Genomic DNA, 19,299 nt, shown 5'->3' on the forward strand with positions numbered 1-19,299 from the left:
AATTTCAAAACTTCAACTCAGTAGACCACATTTAGTCCTCAAAACTCCAGGCATTATCCTTTACATCTAAAGACATCTTGTGTAGATGTAGTTGCCAGAAATTAATTATTTTCTAGAATGAAAGATAATAATAAAGTTTGTGATGAAGTTTAGGTCTAGTTAACACATTCTGGTTTTCACCAAGTCATGGGTAAAATATTGATTTTTTGTTTTTTAATTATTATTTCCCCTCTCTGCTTTTTGTACCTTTTTAGTGTATCCACAGATTCAGAAAGAAAGTTAAAAGAAGTCTTCAGGAAAGTAAAGTGCACAGAAAATCTTCATCAGAAAAAAGCAGATAAAGCATTAGAGGTATGATGTGACTCAGTTGATAGCTAATATATATAAGAGTGACATAATTTATATGCTTTGCCTTCTTAGATTAAAGTGAATTATGCACCAATACTTAGTAGATTATGGTAGTTATCGTCTTAGTACTGTAATAAACTATTAGACAGTCCACGTTAGGGGCAAAATATTTAATTTTTTTTTTGAAAAACATATCTGGGAATTATGATCAAGAAAACTTGCTTTATTGTTGATGGGTTTAAATTTATTTTCTTTATTTTGTCTCTGAAACAAGACGTTTCAGTTGGCTGCTTCTGACTAAAGTGGGAGAGAATTAGTGTTCAAATTCTGAGATTTCTTCAGGAAACTTTAAAATATTGTGAGTTTTCTTTAAACACGAGTTATGAAAGGAGCAGTTTAAGTGAAATACTAGGACTTTTGTTATACATGCTGCACAGTTTAGAAGAAATTTTGAAAAAGTAACCTCAAAGATTTTAAGAGAACAAGTGCAAATGGGAAAGACCCCAGACTCCTCCCCTAGGAGTGCTGGAAACTTGGCTCAAAAATTCTGCATTTTGCAAAATAGTAATGTTGTTTTGTACTGTGATTCTGTGCTCCCTGAACTGGTTTCACTGCATTTGGCATTTCAGATAGTGCTGGAAGGAGAGTTGTTGCAAACCCAACTTTTAAATTTCATTTTGAAGCAGAAACAAGGCAAAGTGTTCTACCCAGTTCTTCTGTGTTGTGGTACAAAATTATGTGATTTGTATGAGATGAAGAAAACCTAATTGAGGGAAATAATCTCTTGCTGGATTTAAACTTGAAACTAATACATGAATTGAGATTTCATGTTTTTCTTACAGCTTGGTAGGGAGATGGAAATGCAGAATGATCTGGATGTTGTTCAGTTGCTCCAAAAGCAGTACCAAGAAAGATTAGAAGAAGAAGTAGCAAAGGTATTACTTCTTATTTCGTTACTTTAAAATATGTTTAAAAAATCTGTCATTTGTCATTTTTATTTGCCATTTCCAACTATTTAGGCAGTTGCTGTAGCATATGTTAACTTTTGTATGATTTATTTACAAGGAATAGTTCATTTGACTTCTGAATAGGAAAGTCTTTAAAAATTCTAGAACATTTTGGGGATTCTTAGCTCTATGTCCTATTCCTAACTCAAAATTCCTGTTCATATGGGTTGTAGTGTTAGTGTTTAAAACTTCAAAGGAAGTAGACAACATGCTACCATATCCTGCACTGGAATTTATTTTAAAAGTCCAGAGACTTAGAGTGTATTTCTTGCTACCGTAGGTTTATCAGCAGGTCAGTTCAAAAGACTTTTGCACTTAATGGTTTAATATTATTTTCTCATCATATTTTATTGTGCATTTTAATATGTTGTGTAAAATGCATAGTTTTTCTTTGGATCTGGTGACTAAAACATGAAAATTAAAAGTAAGATTTTGTAGGTAGAGTATATATGTTTGTAGATTTACTTACTTTCTGATTTGCAGTAAAGTTTCCACTTTTTTGCAGAATACAAAAAATATTCTCTTATCTGCTGCCAAGAAAACCCTTCCTTATGAGGAAACAAATGTTATATTGGTCAAGATCAGTTTAAGTTCAAAAGACAAACATTTTCTGAAAAGGAAGAGTTTGGTGTTTTCAAGTGTAGCAATTCTGAATTTATGATACAATTTTTTCACACTTTTTGTAACTTATGCTATAAATCATTGTATTCCAAATCTAGAATTTCCTGGGCTAAGTATCAAGCACATGGCACTGCTTTCTTTATACAGTCCAAAATTCCCTGTCAGTCAAACTTTGGCATAGGATGCTTGGCTAGATAGAAAAAACTTAGCACTGCTGCTCTTAAGTCTGTTTGCCAGCACTTTTTGAAATCATCTAATAGGATCTTTAAAAAAATGAAAAAGATATTTCCATGCTAAATCATCTATTGTAATGGAAAACAACATTGTAGTTCATTAAACTACCTTAAATATAGTGTGTATTTTAAGATGTGACCATTTTCAAGATTGACAAGATATCTTTGTTCTTTTATCCTTTTTTTTGTTGTCCTCTGGGAAAACTTATATTTTTATTGTTGATGGTCATCTATGAGATTTCTTCAGTAATAGGAGATGCTGTGAAGCATAAACTAATTCAGACTTCTCTTATTTTTTCAGGTTATTGTGTCAATGAGTGTAGCATTTGCCAAACAGACTGAATTGTCAGGAATTGCTAGGCAGAAGGGAGAAGAAGCACCAGTGCATATTGCACATCCAGAGAGAATACATATTGGAATTAAGAAGCAGCACAGTGAGGAAGAGGTTGATAGCCTTCTTACGAAAGCAACTGGAAAAGGCAGTAAGAATGAAGAAGGATTGAAATCACTTTGTAAGGAACTCCGTGAAGAGTCTGGAGAGAGCAACTCACTTGGAGAACAGCTTCATTCTAATAGCAGCCCTGATTGCATATTAGGACAGACAACAACACATAAGTCAGTGATTTCTGAAGAACTTTTTTCCCATAACAAAGGTCTTACAGCAGAAGAAACACCAGTAAGTGTTAAAAAAAACAGCAAAGAAAATATTAAGATGAAAATTCCATTTAAATATTTCCTTTTCCCTTTCACAGGGTTGACAACTTCAGACCTAAATTATCTACCCTTCTTTTCTGTGTGTATGCCTGAGGGAGGGAATATGATGCCAGCTATATCGCAGACAATAAATTGTATAAAGACTTTTTTGTAAGCTAGGTTATATTTTAGTGTTTATACAAAGAACAGGCTAAAAATAATGCTTAAACAGTTTGAGTCTCTTGTGATAAAGGACATCAGCACAACAATTATTACACAAAAATTATTAAAGCAATGTAAAGCATATAGTTAGCATTTCACAAACATGGGGTGGGGCTGAGCTAAAATAAATAAGATAAAAAGGAGTCATAAAAAGCATAGAAGTTAATACTGTTGAGAGTTATTGGGAAAAAATTACCTTTTTAAATGGAGAATAATTCTAAGCCTGGACTGTAAATATATATATATATATATATATATATATATATATAGATATAGATATAGATATATATATATATATATGTATTTAGATATATATTTAGATATTATACATTTATTTAAATGTTAAAAATAAGATGCTAAAGTAAATGCACTGTTTCAGCACCCCGGTGAGGTGGTGGCCACGGACACAGACACAGAAACATCCAGTCAGCTGCTGTTGTACGAGGAGCGCTTGGAGGACATGCGGCAGGAGCTCGTGCGGCAGTACCAGGAGCACCAGCAGGCAACTGAGTTACTGAGGCAGGGGCACATGCAGCAAATGGAGCGTCAGAAAGAAAATCAAGATCAACTCCTAGCTGAGCTGGAGAGTCTTAAGGTGCAATTAGCTGAGGTAATACAGAATTCAGCCAGTGAGTTAATATGGGTTAACAAGGGAACATCACCAGGCAGATTCATATTTATACATTTATATCTATTTAGAGGGAGAGAGAGGCATGCCCATATTTATCGTGTGCATGCATGCACACTCATGCACACACACATACCTTTGTGTGTGTGTTTGTGTGTACATGCAAACCCATATATGCATATATTTATAGAAGACATACAGCTTTAATCATAGCTCAGGCTGTGATTAATTGATTTAGACTTCTGTAAACGTGGAGCAAACCTGCAGTACTGCACAGCAGCCAGAAGAGAGTGATTGTGGATGCACTGCCAATCATGCCACCTCCCAGATACATGGCCCTGTGTAGGATGCAGGCAAGCAGCCATTTACATCAGTGAAGTCACCAACCATGACTAGAAGTACTAAAAAATTCATTTTTCATCATTCTGATTTGGACAGTATCAATGGCTTCCTGCAACATTGTGTTTTGGCATTTTGGGGTTTTTTTCCCCAATTCTGGGAGATAAGTCCTTACCAACTTTTAGAATGAAACAACATCTGTGGGGTTTGGTGGGAAACATCAATATTTCTTTGCCTTTTCAAACTTAACTTGCTGTCAGTCCGTATCTATTCAAAGCCTACGGTAGGTGTGCTAATGAAACTCATTAGTTTATCTTGATTAATAATAATTCAGTAATGTCATTTATAGACATGTCTTTCAAGGATTCCTTACACTGAAATACAAAGTAAAAAGAATCCTGAAGAATATATCTTGCTCTGATTTAATTTCAACAGTGTAACATTACCAAAATGCACATGAAGCTAGTAATCGGCGAATTATAAAATTCTTTGCTGTCACTGTGGAGTGGAGCTTGAGACCTTTTCCAGACCTGGTTCTACTCTGTTTAAGTTTGGGCTCAAGGAGTTCTGGAATCTAGAAAACCAGTCACTTGTACCTTAGGAATCCTTTTCAGCAACATCAGCTGCCTCTCCTAGCTGCTTTGAAGGTGTCGTAGAATAATTTATCCTGATCTTTCCTTTTGATGTATGCATACTTTCTCCTTTTACCATTTTTTTTTTTTCAGTTTGTAACTGCATCTTTGTCAGGGTTTCAAATTCCTGTAACTGATAAAAATCACTAAGTAGAACTTAAGATACTGGGGTTTTTTTGGTTTTTAATTCCAAGTATGTATGTTCATATGAACTACATACAAATATATGCATTGTGTTTAAGCCATGAACACTTCTAGCTCTTCTAAAAGAGAATGTGTGTAGGACTTTTATAAAAATAAGTTGTTATTATCTTTTGTCTTGTGTAAAGCATGTTACAGCATGTAATATTGAGAAATTCTCTCCAGTTTGCATTGTGATCATTGTATTTCCTAAAGAGCATAAAAATGGTGTGAAAATCTTAAGGAAGGTTTAAGTATTTTTAAATATTTATTTTCCATTCTAGAAAGCTTTCAGTGATTTTATAATGATTTAAAGAGACAGACTGAAATTTCCTTGTTCAGTGTCTGTAGAGAATTAGAAGTGACAGGACTCACTTTACTCAGAAGCTTAAAAAACTGCGTGAGCCTCTCTAACATTTCTTTTTTAGCGTGTCTCAATGGAGAATGACAACCTGGTTGCAGAAAGAGAGAGAATGCTTTTAGAAGAATTGGAATCATTAAAACAACATTCCGTACCCGGAAAAGAGAGGCTGTTTTGTGAGTTACAGAACAACAGCACACAGACAGAGGTAAATACGGACTTTGACTTTCTGGGCAACCGTGGCATGTAAAAGATTCCTGTTCGCTGTTACTTGTTCTGTGTAATATATTTTCCTAAAAGATATTGGGTATTGCTGGAGCAGAGCAGCTGTGATTCAAGAGGTGATAGTGGTAAACATAGCTTTTTGACTTCAGGTAAGCAGAAGCTTGAAGGTGGTGATTATTGCTACAGCTAGTTCCTTAAGTAAACTCACTTTTTCATATTGCTATGGCAACACAAACAGAAAATACAACAGCTGTTTAATCAGTGTAACAAAGTTCTTTCTAATTGGCCCTGCCCTGGATTTCCTGGTTTGTTTTTGTTAATATTTTTTTCCATATAGTAAGAGTATTACTTTATTTGTAATTTGGTGTGGAAGTATTACAAAGGAAATGGCAACTCATTTAGATTGTAAATTTCATATCCTGCCATATGTAAGAAGAATATGTTGATTCTGGCATGACAGGATTCCTGTCCTTTTTGTTTTCTCTCCCTCTGCCAAAACTTACTCAGAATGAAAATGAAAACCAAAAGGATGCAAGAGAGCAGCTCTTTGAGCATGAAGATGGGGGAAGAAAGCCTGATGAAACACCTTCAGCTCTTCTTTCTAAAGAAAGGTGCTTAGAACTGTTAAGAAAATATTTTTCTTAAATTTTGATAATCTTGTTCTTGCTGTTAAATTAATAATATTTATAAGCTTTATTCTGGCTGATGATAATATGCACATTTTGTTCTAGAAAACAATATTTCTAAGTGTATGTACTTTAGGTTAAATAATGTCTTGTTTTTTATAAAACCTAACCATGTAATGTTATAGAGGATGAGACAAATCTTAGCCTATTTTACTATATATTTTGTATTACACACATTGAATCATAAACATTGTTTATACACATATATTTATATACATATGGTATGTACATATGTGAATTAATTTTATATTAGTACTAATGTTTTATTTTATAATGCCATTTTACTATTCTGTAAAGTTTTTGATCTGTGTAGAGGGACAATTTTCTTAACTGTCATTTGAGAAAGGATTAATTTTATAATGAATACCAGGCAAAAGCAGACCTCCGCTTTAAAAGAATAACTAGATAAAACACCAAGATAAAAGTAGAGCTAGTGATAAATACTTTGACTTTTTATATATTTTGTAAAAAGAACTGACTTTTAACACAAATGTGTATTTAGTATTTATATGATGTAGAGTTTAGCCTTAAAAAAGAAATCTCAGTTTTGTTATTTCAGTTGCAAATCTTCTTTGGTTGCAAGGGTGTATAAAGGCTACAACCCACTTGGAAATCAGGGAAAGATCAGAGGATTGATTAGTTTCTGTCCTGCAGGCATGTGATGAAGGCTAATGAAAAACTCATGAAGATTCTTTTAGAAGTTGTGAAGACAACTGTAGCAATGGAGGAGACAATTGGTCAGCATGTTCTTGGGTTACTGGATCGATCTGGGAAAGTCCAGGCTTCCAAACAAGCTGGGTGGGACACTGAGACAGAGGAGTCAATAAAACCCTGCATCCGTGTGGGGTATGAAAAAGGTACTGATTGTATGGTTTTATATTTCATAAGTATCATTTGCATGTTTTAATGATAAATCTAAATACTCTTAGTTTTGATATTTTAAATTAAACTTTTTTTAAGGAAAAAGCCCCCACAACCTATTTTTCATTTGAATGGATATGACATCTCTACTTCAGAGACAACATTTCAGGAGTTGTCTGGGCCATTCTCCACACCAGTTACAACTCACATTCTAGGGTCCTGTTGCAAAGTCTGCAACAGAATGGGAAAGTGATTGAGAAATCAAGGAAAAAAAAGTTTCTGTTGATGGAGGCAAAGAGAATGAAACATAGCTCCATGGCATATTGTACCACTTACACCCTCCTGTGTATACGTGGGAAATGGGAGCTAGTGTCAAGGGCTGTATCTCCACCAGTGCACTAAAAGTACAGAGGCATGCTGCTGGTCACTGAGGGCAAGCTGGTAGGGGACAAGCCCGTATATGTGTGCTTATGGACTTCATAATAGAAGTCATTAATGCTTCCTAAAGAAGTGTTTGCATGCAAATCCAGTTTTGGACGCAGTTCCAAGGACTTCTCAACTGCCAACACTTGCCCATCAGCTGTTTCCAGGAGCGCTAGTTGACACAAGACTGAAGGAGCATTTTGATGTTATAGTTAGTTACATACCAGTGTCAAAGAGCTCTGCTGGGCTCTTTTTATTTTCTTGTGACTGCACTAGGATAGTGTCTGTCCATTTCTCTTTTGGGCAAGAGTAGGTGCATGATTGTACTGCCATTTGGGTACATTAAGGTTGTGACATGCATCCTGGATCTTGTGGGGAGCTATTGAACAACAGATCAGTTCAACCTCAAACACATTATACGTCTAGATTTGGCTGGAATTTTAACTGCTAGGAATGAGAAAAAGAACTGGAAGTCAAATACTACATTTCAGTATTAAGAAAGTGTCTATTACAGGATAATAATACAACTGGTAAATGAAAGTGAACTTTACCTCTTTTTTTTGAAATGTAGATTATTGCATGTTACTGATTCCATCTGGCTTTAAATATAGGTCACATTAAGCCTTGGGGCAAACTGAGAAAGGTTGCATGAATTTGTAGCACAGAGACATCGTCAATTGATCACTCAAAAGGTTATCTGCAATGAAATGTATAAAGTTGTAGTCTAACAGTTTCTGAAGTTTTCAAATTAACAGCAGTTTTATTCTGGTACTACTGTTTCATTTTTTTAAAAAAGTAACTTTTGTTTTCTATACATACAACTGTATTTAGTTGTGAGAGAAATTATCTTTTGAAACTTCAGGCTTTTGAGGCTTTGCCTTTTTCCTCAAATAGCAGATTGGATAACTAAGCTTCTGATCTTATTCTTTGCCTGCTCCTGCACATCAGTGTGTATACTTGTACATGTCACTAATTATTGTCATTAACAATTCTTAATATGGATTACTTGCATTACATACATGTAGCAAAACACAGTTAAAAATACCTTTTTTGTCATTTTGACTTATTTGGCTGTCATAGTGCTGCTGTCTAAACACACAACATGCCCTGTAATTGGAATGATTTGCTAATCTCTTATGAAGTCTTCTGATGAAAGAGGAGTCTCTTCAGGTAGAAAAAAGCTCTCTTCCATTCTGTTAGTGATAGAATGTGTTTGCTATTAGTGTATTTTGAAGAGGTATGTAAAGTTTCATGCTCCTGTAAGAAAGCAGGTGTTTGTTCTTGTAATGCCCCTCCTTGGTACAGAGCAGCATTCAAGCTGCCCACCTACCAGTAGTTTATTCAAGTGTTCTTTTTGCATGTTTCTTTACATTCAGAAATAACAATGAAGGAAGGAGTAACCAAAGTAAAAAGTGAAAATTAAAGAAGAGATAAGCTTACAGTAGCTATAATGGCTGAATGTGTCTGGGGCTGTATTCACAGTACTTTTTTGCTCTCAAAATAATCTGGGAGCATCCATTTCTGGAGTCATGAAGCCATAGTAATAGTTATATTGTTTCTAAAGTGTTTCTTCAAAAGGAATTAGATGACCAATTCTGTTAGGGTTTTCAGCAATGGGATTCTTGTTTTTCATTTTCTATATTAACACTAAATGACCTGAGAGGACAAATTTTAAAAATTTTCCCCATTATTTTATGGAAGTAAGAAATATGTAGACACTGTTGGTTTTTTTTTTTAACTGTGCATGTTACTGTATTTTCTGTACCCAGCCAAACAGATCTTACTTTTTAATTAGTTAGGAAATCTGTAGGAATTAATTTATACTAATAAAAATCTAATAATAAAGTAGTAAAATAATGTATTTATTGAAGGGAATTCTCTCTGACCTTCTGAATGTAATCCATATATATTGACAAGCAAAACTCAGCTAAGTGTTTTTGCTGAGTTTCAGCATTTTTAAAAGCTGAATCGTTAAGATCATATACTTATAACCACACCTGATTTATAGAGTGCATTTATAGAGAGACATTGACTAGGTTATCTGCAAGCTCAGGATTTTATTTCTAGAAGAGTGAGTAAAGTTCAAATTTCAGTCATAAAACATATCATTGGAATGGCATTTGTGCTCAGTAATCTGGTGAGTTTACTTGGGTAGAGGGACTGCAGTAATGCAGGTTGCTCTGGAGAAGCCTGCGAGGTTATGGCATTCCTTGAATATTAAACCCTCTTGCCTACCTTCTGAGCTCCTTATTTCTGAGCAGCGTACCAGGAAAAAAGGTAGTAAATAGCTAAACACTGTGTTGCCACAAGACTGATTCTTTGTTTTGAATTTGTAACCCCTAAGTTAATTCCTAAGTGAAATCCCAGGAGTAAAATGAGATACTGTCTCTACATGATGCAAAATATGTGTTGCTTCATAAATGTCAGTTGGCAGCTCATAAACAACTTCGGTATCTGAAACTTCTGAGCAAGCACTGTGTAATTAAGCACTTTTCTTAAGAATTAGTGGGCCATGACATCTGATGTACTGAACTGTACGCTCCATGGAAAAGGAAACAATATAAACCTTTATTTCTGTGGTTGATTTTTTTTTTTTTTTTCATTACCAGGAGAGAGTTTACACAAAGAGATGATAGTTTTACTTAAGTCAGTTATAGTCTATTAATTATCTTGTATTGACTGAAAAACAAAATTGTAGGAAAGAGGAGTTTGATTTAGTTCTGTTAGGGTGGGAGACTGAACAGCCATAGAAGGATAAACAAAATGGGAATTAGACATTAAGCTGCCAGGGGTGATTAATGAGAGTGAGCAATGTTTCTATTTCTTATTTCCACCACTGAAAATCATGTGGAAAGATGCTGTACTGAGCTGCTGTGTACTAAGACCATTTTGAGGGGAAAAAGATAGAGAGACTTCTGCTGTGCACATAGGAAGATATTTAATGTGAATTTGTGTTCTTAAGTTCCATTTTGTAGAAATCATAGTATGGTTGTCTACATTTATCATTTGGGTTGCCAACCCCATAGTATAAACAGAATTATTACAAGTTTTTTGTGCGTTTGACACTTGTTGTGGTCTTTTGTTATTCTTTGAGACTACTAAAGTCTCCATGTGCCAAACTATACTTTCAGTGACAGCTCACTTTTACTTTCCTCATTTTTCATAGTTATGTTTCAGGCAAATAATGATATTTTGTTTTGAGATATTTCATATAACAAAGTCATGTTTTAATGTTGATTTATTTTGCATTTATCAAGAAGAAATGGAAGCAAATTACAAAAGAATTGTCATAAACAAAACAGGAGTTTTAAGTCTTGTTATGAGTTGGTAGGCCCGTTGGTTCTGTTCTGGTCACTGGCAAGAAGAAATAATAATATTAGTGACATTATTAATGTAAAAGACATATTCTGAACCTGGCTTTTAAAAATCACATTCTGACTTGCAATCAATGTTTTTAAGTTTTTTTCAGAAGTTTCCAGACAGACGGTTCAGATGATTTTGCAACCAACTGCACATTTCTGCAGTCATTTTGTATAATCTTTATTATACAAAATCTGTATTTTACACACAGTCATCATTGCACAATTCAGATGTACCTCTCAAGCAAATCATTTACTGAAATAGAAGGGCGACAGACATGAATTATGGGTTAAACCTGAGAAGGAAAACAAGAACATTACCTAGATGATTTGTACTCCATCAGGAAAGAATTAGATTGTGCAATAACTAATATGTAATTGTTTTATCTTGTTTATAGCTGTGCTACTGTACTGTGAGCTTTTATTTTGTGAGATCTCTGAAGCTAAGCAGGGTCTTACCTGGTCAGTTCTTAAGATGGGTGGCCTCCAAAGAGCATCAGGTGCTGCAGTAAGTGTGTTGGTGGCTCAGTAGGGAATATATTTTCCTTCACCTCAGTCTTTAACCAATACTTTGGTACAGCATTTGGAAATACGTATGCTGCTCGATATCCATCTCAAATGAAGGTCCTTTCTACTCTGAGGATATTAAAGCTTCTGCATCACTATTGATATATTTTGAAACACTCAAACACAGCCCAAATTTGGGTGGTAAGATATCAAAATGCTATTGAATATAAAAAGGTGAAATTGTTAATTTTGCAGCCTTTCTTGTACTGCAGAGGGTTGGAATATTAGGGTGTTATGGGAAAGCTTTTATGGTCTATAAACCCATTGTAAATATTTAGTGTGCTGGCAGAAAATGACTGCCAGCCACTGCTAGGGTGATTCCACTACAGGAGTTTATGACTGCCATTCCAAAGTGCAGTACTCAAAAGTGCTTTGAAATCCTGTGTAGATGAAAGGTGCCATGTGAATCTATCTTCTGTTCATCTGGTTATTCGTTCAACTCGTGCATATAGTGTGCTTCTATTTTTTTGCCTTTGGAGTGTGAAAACAGTTTGTAACATTATATCCCTAATATCTAAAAGGAGATATGAAACAGTAATAATACAACTAAAAAAAAAAATACTAAATGCATCTGCATTTGAAAAATCTTAGCAATTTTAAGAGAAAAGTAAACCAATTGAAACCTTCCTCAGTTAAAATCACTATAGATTAGTTTGTTGTGTATGGGTTATATATATGGCGACAGGTATTATTGTCAGAATACTTGCAGGTAGGAATGTATATCAAGTACACCGGGTGGTAAATCATGTTGCAGCTTGTTACAAAAAAGCTAAAAACAAACCTCAAACTAGAATCTGACTTGCTTGATAGGTGCAAACACCATCAACAAGAGTGCTCATATTATTATATGCCTGCCAGTATTATTTGCCTGCCTGGTTAGGAGGCAAAAACAACAAGATCTAACTACATTTTTAAAGGCAATTTGTGAGACTGACCTGTTGTAATTTCAGTTCAATTTCAATAGCTAAACAGACTGTTCTAGTTCAGCAGTCACAATTCGTGGAGTAACCAGGAAGTTGACCCAGTATTGAAACTTCATTGCTAAACAGGCATTGACTATTCTTAATTCATTTAATCATGCTGCTTTTCCTGAAAAATTAGATATTTTTGAGAAAATCCTAAGCAAAAGCATCTAATTGTTAAAAAAAATGCAACATACCAAAATACTTACTTTAAATATATTCCAGAAATATACTTTATTTAAATAAATTGTCATTTAAAAAACTCTCCACATTAGCATTTATTTCTGACATTTCAGATCTGCCAGTCTAAGGGCATAACACTTCTTTATTTTTAAAAGACTTTATCAACAATAGTTTCAACTGTCACGATATACCTACTGTATTGTTCTTTCATACCAAAAGCCTGATTTTTAAACATCTCAAGTCTTCGGTTGCACTTGCATTGCTTAAATACAGCCTTGAATTCTAAATACAGCAAATTTGCTGTTTTCTAAAGGAATTGCTATCAGTTTAATACCATAGGCAAACCTTGTGTGTCTGACTTTTCAGAAAGAATGGATAATGTCTTTAAATGGAATGAGACCTCAGGAAGATTGAGAAGCAGGCAGGTGCCAGTTGGCCCAGTAGCAGGAACAGTTGCAGTCCTGCTGCACCGTATTTGATTTGTTCAGCTAACCATTTTAGTAAATTTTCAGTTCTCTAATAACCATGCTGAATATTGTTGTTCTGCATTCCAGTCTGTTTGTCCTAAGGAGCTGAATTGCATGCATACCTTTCCTTTTACTCACTGGAGTTTGTTTCACTGACTTGAACAATTTTGTGTTAATGCATAGTAACATAATTGGATGTTGGGGAAACAGGGACTGACAGTCTGGTGTTGGTTTTGTTTGGGGTTTTTTAACTGATTTGTATTTTAAAGACAATCTTGCAAGTATTATTGCAAGTTATGCTAAGTAGTAAGGGTTACTGATCGTAACAAAGGTTCAAAGATGAGCGTCAGAGCCCCTTGGCATACTGAAAGTATGTCTAAAATATTGTCTGTTAATATCTCCTTTTCTCTTGCATTCCTGCTTCTTTTTAATTAATGCATTGTTTATCTTGCTTGTGTGAATTTTAGTATGCAGTATTTCCCTTTCTGTTTTTGTGACTAAGGTGAATATTTTAATCATTTTTGGAGTTGTCTTTCTTACTGTAACTCAGTTGCACAGCTTTTCATGTTTTTAATTGCTAAGAGTCTGTGTGAAAAGGTAACTATTTTTTTTTTCTCAGACTCCTGCTCCTTATATCATGGTAGTAGTTTGGGAGATGATGATATTAACATGTGGTCAGGAACAGCAGGTGAAGGACTGCTGAGCCAACATCTTGCAGAAAGTGGCATGGAAATAGATCCTGAAAATGAAGAGCTCATTCTGAACATTAGTTCTCGACTTCAGGCGGCTGTTGAAAAACTTCTGGAAGCTATCAATGAAACTTCAAATCAGGTGGGGTGATTTAATAGAGAAGCACTTTAAATTCTGTGTCTCAATTGGGCTTTTTTCTTTTGCTTGTGATTGTGTTTTCATAAGCCTAAAACCTATAGGTTCATTTTGACAGCTGTAACAATACTTCAGGTGCCTCCACCAGAAAAAAGACTGCTCCAGCATGACTTCACTGAATGAATTTACTTTCCTGCTGGAAACCTGCTTTGGTCTGCAGAGGAAGCCTGAATTTGGGCATTCTTACCAACCTAGGTCAATCTTTCATTGCTCATACAGATTATCTGCATTCTGCTACAACTGACAGATGAGACAGGAGGTGTCAGAGCACATAGAGCTTGTGAAGAGGGAGGATTAAGGGGAACTGTGTCTAGTTCTCTTGACAAACATTTTAGTCAATTAACTGGCCAAAAAGGTGGAGCTCTCCTGCTGTCTCTTCCAACTGTGGTTTAAACATGGCCAGTTAAGCACATATCCACCTTGCTATCAGAAAAGGAGTCTGCACTCCAACATTTATGTGAGGAATAGTATCCAGAAAAGAGGCAGTTTGCTTCGGAGTACTTTCTGTGGTGGGATGCTAGTTGCTGTCTGGAGTACTTCCTTGGTAACTGAAATAGGAACTATATACCTAGGTCAGTTCAAATCACACTGCTTTTATCATGTGCTTTACTTTTAGATTGTGTACATTGCAATTTGAAGGTTTCAAAGTATTTTCCTTCATAGCTTTGTAGCTGAGACTTTGCCAATTGGTATTGGCAAAGAGTTATGGCTCAAACACATACAGACACATTTTCTTCATTAATACTATACAAAGATGGATTTATCCCTGATGATCACATATGTTTGCCGTTTTTATTTTCCTTAAATTAATAAAAAATCCTTCTGTTTGCACATTTTCTCACAGTATAAATATTGACACCTCTCTGGCTGTTTTGTAGAGGGACTTCACAAGCATTCAAGCTTGTCTGCTTTGCAATGTCTGCTTATTGGATTATATACAGTTCTTGTATATACCACAGATATAAAGGTGACTTGAAAATTATTTTTAAATATTAAGAAACTGAATCCTTAATTTTTTTTCTAGTCTGCAATATTTCAGAATCCAGAACTGGTTACGGGCAGAAAAGATTTTAACCTTTCCTCTAATCAGTTGTGTTTTGCATACAGACATGTACCCATTTCTTCAAATAAACTTTAAAAGAGTCAGAGGGAGCCTGGCAAAATCTTCAAAGTGACTATGAGACCTGTCTGAACACACACTTTCAGAGCTGAAGTGCAGTTTGAAACTTGAGGCAACACATATAGTGGGTGTATTAATTCAAATTCCACCTGCTGGTGTTATGTATAGGTAAATAAACTGGGCCACTCCCCTGAACTCTTTCAGTTGGGAAATACTAGCAGGAAGCCTTTAAACTAGCAGAGCTTGAGAAAGTTCTTCCTGTTGAATTAGCTCCAGCAACAAGGATGAATGCAAATAATGACATACCTGTATTTTTCTTTCATTTGCTGTAGTGGAGTTGGAAATTTTTTAGTTTCAGTTTTTTTTAGCTTGCTTGTCTGCTGTAGTGTTCCTGGGCAGATAGAAGAAAATTCTGCTTCCTTGCCTTGGAAATTACTTGCCAGTTGCTATTGGAAGATTTCTGTTGCTTTTTCATGTGAAACTTCTCTAAGAAGGATTTTTTAGGAGTGACCATATGAAGTTATCCTGTACCTCTTTGGGATTAATCCACCCCCGAATTACTCAGCTTGAAAAGTGATCTGAGGCTTCCTACTGATTCTGAGTAGGTTTGTCACTGACTGTGCTGATATGTGTCTTCAGACTGTTAAACACACGTGTTCTGTTACAAATTCCTGTGAGAAATTTCTAAAGCCAGCCTAGCTAGTGCAGAATACCCACGGGACAGCTGAGAAGACACAAGAGCAATATTTTTTGGAATGGATTCTTACCGCACCTACTGGGCATCTAATCTGTTTAGTGGTTTGTGGACTGAAGGCCAAGAAGAAGATACATATGAGGTTGAATCTCGTGTGCCTTTGCCATATCCTTTTCCTTTCACCGAACACTTGGATGAGAATAATTCTGTAGTTGTAAATACTTCCATTTTTCACTTCAGCCACAAAAAAAATGGGCACATTTTGAAAGTTGTCTCTAAAATCTCATTGCCTACACCTCCCTATTCAGTAAGTATACAAGCTTTTAAAATAAATTAAGCTTAAATAGAAGAGAATGCAGTGAAAAATTATATAAACTTGTCTCTATTGTTAAAATTGTACTGCTGAGAGGCCCTTTTCCTTGTCAGTTTTCAGTGGGCACTGAAGTGGGCACTTAATTATACGATTCTCTGGTAATTTCTAACAGAAGACATTTATCAGCCACAGAAATATGTTAAATTCCAGATATTTGAGATCTCGTTTTAAAGCACTTCAGAATTATTTATTGCATTTCATTTGTCTCACTGAGAATAATTCACAGTGGGGGAGAGACTGCAGTCAAAGTTGTTCCCTTTAACTTTGGTGCACTGACTAGTAACAGTAACTAGCACAAGCTGTAAGCTTGCTTTCAGTGATTCTGTGGATAAATTGTTGATCTTAAAAAATCATGTTTGTGTTTGTACTTCTTTTTGGTTTTGCCCTGTGATATTTTTAATAATACTTGTGAGTTGTTATTAATGAAAAAAGCTGGAGAATAATTTTTGTTGTGAGTTTTAACCAGAATATTTAATGCATTTCAGGAAGCCACTTTTACAGTTGTCTATGTACAGTAAATCTATCATATGTTTCCTTTTTATCCAAGGTGGGTCTTTCATTAAGCACTTGAAAATATAAGGATAAAGGAAGGGTGCTCTGTGATTTTTAAAAATATCTCAAACTAGTGCAGATAGTTGCAGTATTTAGATCTTTCTTTAACTCTTGTCAGAATAAATTTTTAACATGAACATGTTAATGATGCCCATCTGAAAAGGAATGCTGTAGAAAAGAAATTGAGTATTTAAATTCAATGTATTATAAAAAGCGAATATATTGATCATTCAGATTTTCTTTTCAAAGTGTAAGTGGATAATTTTGTGTGCACTGGTCTATTTAATATTCCTTAACCCATTTTTCTGAGCTTTTAAAGCAAACTCCTCATACTCATCACCTTAGCAGGACTTAGTGAAAAAGCTTTTATATTTTAAGAAATCAAGAGACAGAATAATATACAGAAACTGTAAATGTTACTATCTTTCAAATATCTGCCAATAACCAGAATATTAAAAAGGAAAAAAAAAACCAGAAAACCAAAGGAACAGAAAATATGTTTCGTGTAATCAAAACATTTTGTGTAATCAATACTTTGAACAATGTTTAATCTTTATACATTGTTTTCCTTTCATAATTCTAATTTTCATTAGTTTTGAAATTATCATTTTGCATATGTCTAAACTGTAAATATGCAATTTCACACGACATAGTTTTCCAGTGCTTGAGGATAATGGCACAGTGAAGCTGTGCTGCATCTGTGTCAGTAGATGTTAAATATTAACCCACCAGACAAGTGGAGGAGAATAAAAAAAAAAAAATTAGTAATTCTGCTAGGTTGATACTGTTCGAAGAAACATTGCTTTAGTCCCTTGTTGGTTGAAATGTGCAATACTCTGAAAATTCACATTTTCCTGGTGTTCTCATCAATCTTCATGTTAAAGAGAAAAAGAGGTGAAGCACCATTTCAGTCAATTTATAATAAGGATTCTACCAGTTTTATACAATGTTTTTTGGCCATTCTAAGTGTATGGTGAATGGTAGCTTACTGGGATTTAGTGCAAAACTCATGTAAACAAAGGTGAATCTAGTGTAAACTCATAAATCCGGAGTTACCGGAACAAAGACACGGATTTAGCCATGTGGCTCATGGAGTTCACTGTACTGACAAAGCCTGTTTGCTTAGACTTTTATAAGTCAGTCTTCATCTTGTACTCTGCAAATGAGTGTTCATTAAAGATTTTATCAAATGTTTAGTGAAGTTATGTGAGGCTTCCCATCACACTGTAAAGCAACTGTGAATTAAATAGGAATGATAGAATAGGTGGTTTATCTAATTTCTGTAATTTTTTTCCTGTGATAGCTTGAACATGCTAAAATTACTCAGACAGAACTCATGCGAGAGTCCTTCAAGAAGCAGCAAGAGGCCACAGAATTTATCAGGTATCAGGAAGAGCTACAAGAACGTCTCAATGAGGAAACCAAAGCCAGAGAGCAGTTGGCTTTGGAGCTCAGTAAAGCTGAAGGTGAGTAGCTTTTTGATGAGTTGTTGGACTTTGCCCCTACTTACTTATTAATTGGGTAAAGAAATTGCAAATTTGATCAATTTCTTTGTAAATTTTGGAATGTTATCAGCCTTCTGATATAGGATAGTTATGGACATGATGACCTCTGGAGGTCCCTACCAACATCAAGCACACCGTGATTCTGTTTTCCAGTTTTGACTCACTTACTGTCTGAAAATATACATGACAATATTAATAGGTTGTGTATGTGTTTGGATCCTCAAAATTAATTTATTTCATCATAACATGTTTGTGCAAACAAGCTTAAATGTTAACAGCATAAAATCGTAATTACTTGTGACTGGAAGGCACCTCTGGAGATCAACTATTCCCTCCCCTTGCTCGGAGCAAGATCAGGTAGAGCAGCTTGCCTAGGGCCCTGTTCAGTCAGGTGTTGAATGTCCACAGCTTCTCTGAGTGTCTGTTCCAGTGGTCAAGCAGCGTCTGTGAAGAGAAAGGGAAAAAAAAGCCAAACTTATTTTCATATGTTGAAGTGCAGTTTCCCATATTTCAGTTTGTGTCTGCTGCCTCTTGACCTTGACACAGAATCTTTATTCTGAATGTAATTATATGGTGGTGATGTGTTTCAATTTGCAGTGTTTGAAGTGATCTTTTAAAAAGTGTATTTGCAACTGCATTAAGGAGGCAATTAAAAATTATAGCATCTTAAAACAGGGGGAATCTGATAATCTATTCTGACATCAGGAAAATATGTTCAAATCTGACAGACACTTTATTTGTTCTTGTGTTTTGATAGCTCAGTGTTTTGTAGCCACCCAACATTTCTGTCATTATATCTGATTAGCATCTGGAAAATATGCAAAAAACACCTGCTCTATAGATAGAATCTCTGTAGTAGTAAGCAGAAAGATATTTTTGATAATTTTGAAGCTCAGCAGATGTCTCTGTTTCAAAGTGGGAGCATAGAGTGAAGTTTGATAGTCAAATGTTGCTCCTGGAGAATGCTACCCTGCCAAGCTTCCTCTTCTTTTTACAAAGATAGATAATCCATCATGATTTCACATGCTATTAATAGCTGGGACACACATAATCTGAAAAGCAGTGCAGGTTTCTAAGCCATGTGGCTAAAATGTAGTGTGAGGGACAATTGGTGGCCTGTCAATTGTTACAGCATAAATGTTGTGTGTCAGCAACAGCAGTACTGGCTACAAC

At 35.1% G+C, this 19,299-nt stretch overlaps 1 protein-coding gene across 4 annotated transcripts in view; it reads left to right on the forward strand.

Annotated features, from left to right (window-relative positions):
• AKAP9 (A-kinase anchoring protein 9) overlaps window positions 1-19,299 on the forward strand; it is a 106,172-nt gene that overhangs the window by 53,408 nt on the left and 33,465 nt on the right. For 3 of the 4 annotated variants that reach the window (XM_053989944.1, XM_053990027.1, XM_053990117.1), the window contains 9 exons: window positions 255-351; window positions 1,191-1,283; window positions 2,511-2,885; window positions 3,504-3,734; window positions 5,332-5,472; window positions 5,997-6,100; window positions 6,830-7,032; window positions 13,617-13,828; window positions 17,925-18,087. In XM_053989944.1, coding sequence (XP_053845919.1) covers window positions 255-351; window positions 1,191-1,283; window positions 2,511-2,885; window positions 3,504-3,734; window positions 5,332-5,472; window positions 5,997-6,100; window positions 6,830-7,032; window positions 13,617-13,828; window positions 17,925-18,087 — 1,619 coding nt within the window. Of the gene's footprint in view, window positions 1-254; window positions 352-1,190; window positions 1,284-2,510; window positions 2,886-3,503; window positions 3,735-5,331; window positions 5,473-5,996; window positions 6,101-6,829; window positions 7,033-13,616; window positions 13,829-15,757; window positions 16,004-17,924; window positions 18,088-19,299 lie in introns of those variants that run through there. The other variant, XM_053990198.1, reaches the window with a different exon arrangement.

This window comes from Vidua macroura, chromosome 1 (assembly GCF_024509145.1).
Source record: "Vidua macroura isolate BioBank_ID:100142 chromosome 1, ASM2450914v1, whole genome shotgun sequence".
Taxonomy (NCBI): Eukaryota; Metazoa; Chordata; class Aves; order Passeriformes; family Viduidae; genus Vidua; species Vidua macroura.